Genomic DNA, 1,204 nt, shown 5'->3' with positions numbered 1-1,204 from the left:
AGTGAAAACTTTGCTGTTCTTGGGTGAGATGCTCCTAATTCATGTGACACCCTCACACTGCATATGTAATTTTTGGTCACTTGTTGATTTAGGTAAATCATTTAAGTTTTAATGGTCATACATTAATACTGTATAATAATCCATACTTTCAGTTACTCCATCCATCCTAAAATAATAATTGTTTTAAGTTGTTTTATACAAATAAAATGATAATTATTTTAGAATCATTTTTTTCTTACACAATAATTATAAGAAGACCATGAGAATAATAATGAATAATTATAAATATAATTTTAAGATAATTATTATAAAAATTAATAAATTTATCACAATGATTAGACGAGAATGATGCACAATCTATTATCTTAATACAATGCATATAGCCTATTTCTCATGTTATAAACAACTAGGGAAAATAATTTGAGAAAATAAACTATGAATTAATAATGAAAAATTATTTTATATTGTCATTTAATCACACACTATTATATATAATAAGTTTATTAATTTTTGTCATTATCAATTTTTTTTATTAATTTTTATAATAATTATCTTAAAAGTCATAATAATAATTTCTAATTAATAGTATAATTGTTTTTTACATTAACAGTGTATAGTAGATGAACTCTTAAACTATATATATTATTCCAGTTACTTATGTATATGCAATGCTAGCTAGAAGCATGTACAGATGAAGGGTGCGTGTTGCAAGAACAAACCTTACGGCTGCGTTCATTCCAAAGGATACCATGATGGTCCATCCCAATATGTTCATGCTGCATATTCAATATAAACCACAAGATGAGGCACAAGATTTTTTTTTTTATCAAATTTACATTAGGAATTCTTGCATCATATATATATATATATATATATATATATATAATGGTTTGTTCATATGATACATTATACATGTTTGATTTCTTAAGTAAGACTTTAAACATAAATTGTGTGTGAAATAAAATTCTACTTGGAAGAGCTAGACCCACCATACACTCATTACACAATAATGGGTGTTTTTTACTTGAAAAAAAATTATCTTTCCTGAAATCATAGTCGCAAGCCCACAACATTATAATTTAGGAGTAGGAAGGGGATAAGAGATGAGTGGAAGATAAAGTGAGAAATAAACCCCTTGGAAGTGAATTGCATGCACATGTTATTGGGAGTGTTAATTAGCAATTTATTTTCGCACACTTTATTT

At 26.0% G+C, this 1,204-nt stretch overlaps 1 protein-coding gene across 1 annotated transcript in view; it reads right to left on the bottom strand.

Moving 5' to 3' along the window:
• Positions 1-5: 5 nt before the first annotated feature.
• The window catches only part of LOC100790131 (protein DETOXIFICATION 29), a gene marked incomplete at its 3' end in the record, with an annotated part of 8,192 nt that continues 6,993 nt past the window's right edge, over positions 6-1,204 (bottom strand). The window contains exons 4-5 of the mRNA XM_006586473.4: positions 720-776; positions 6-57 (exon numbers count right to left, since the gene is read on the bottom strand). Coding sequence (XP_006586536.2) covers positions 6-57; positions 720-776 — 109 coding nt within the window. The remainder of the gene's footprint in view (positions 58-719; positions 777-1,204) is intronic.

This window comes from Glycine max, chromosome 8 (assembly GCF_000004515.6).
Source record: "Glycine max cultivar Williams 82 chromosome 8, Glycine_max_v4.0, whole genome shotgun sequence".
Classification (NCBI taxonomy): Eukaryota; Viridiplantae; Streptophyta; class Magnoliopsida; order Fabales; family Fabaceae; genus Glycine; species Glycine max.
The sequence above is the reverse complement of the archived record's forward strand: the minus strand, read 5'-3'. Positions and strand labels throughout refer to the sequence as shown.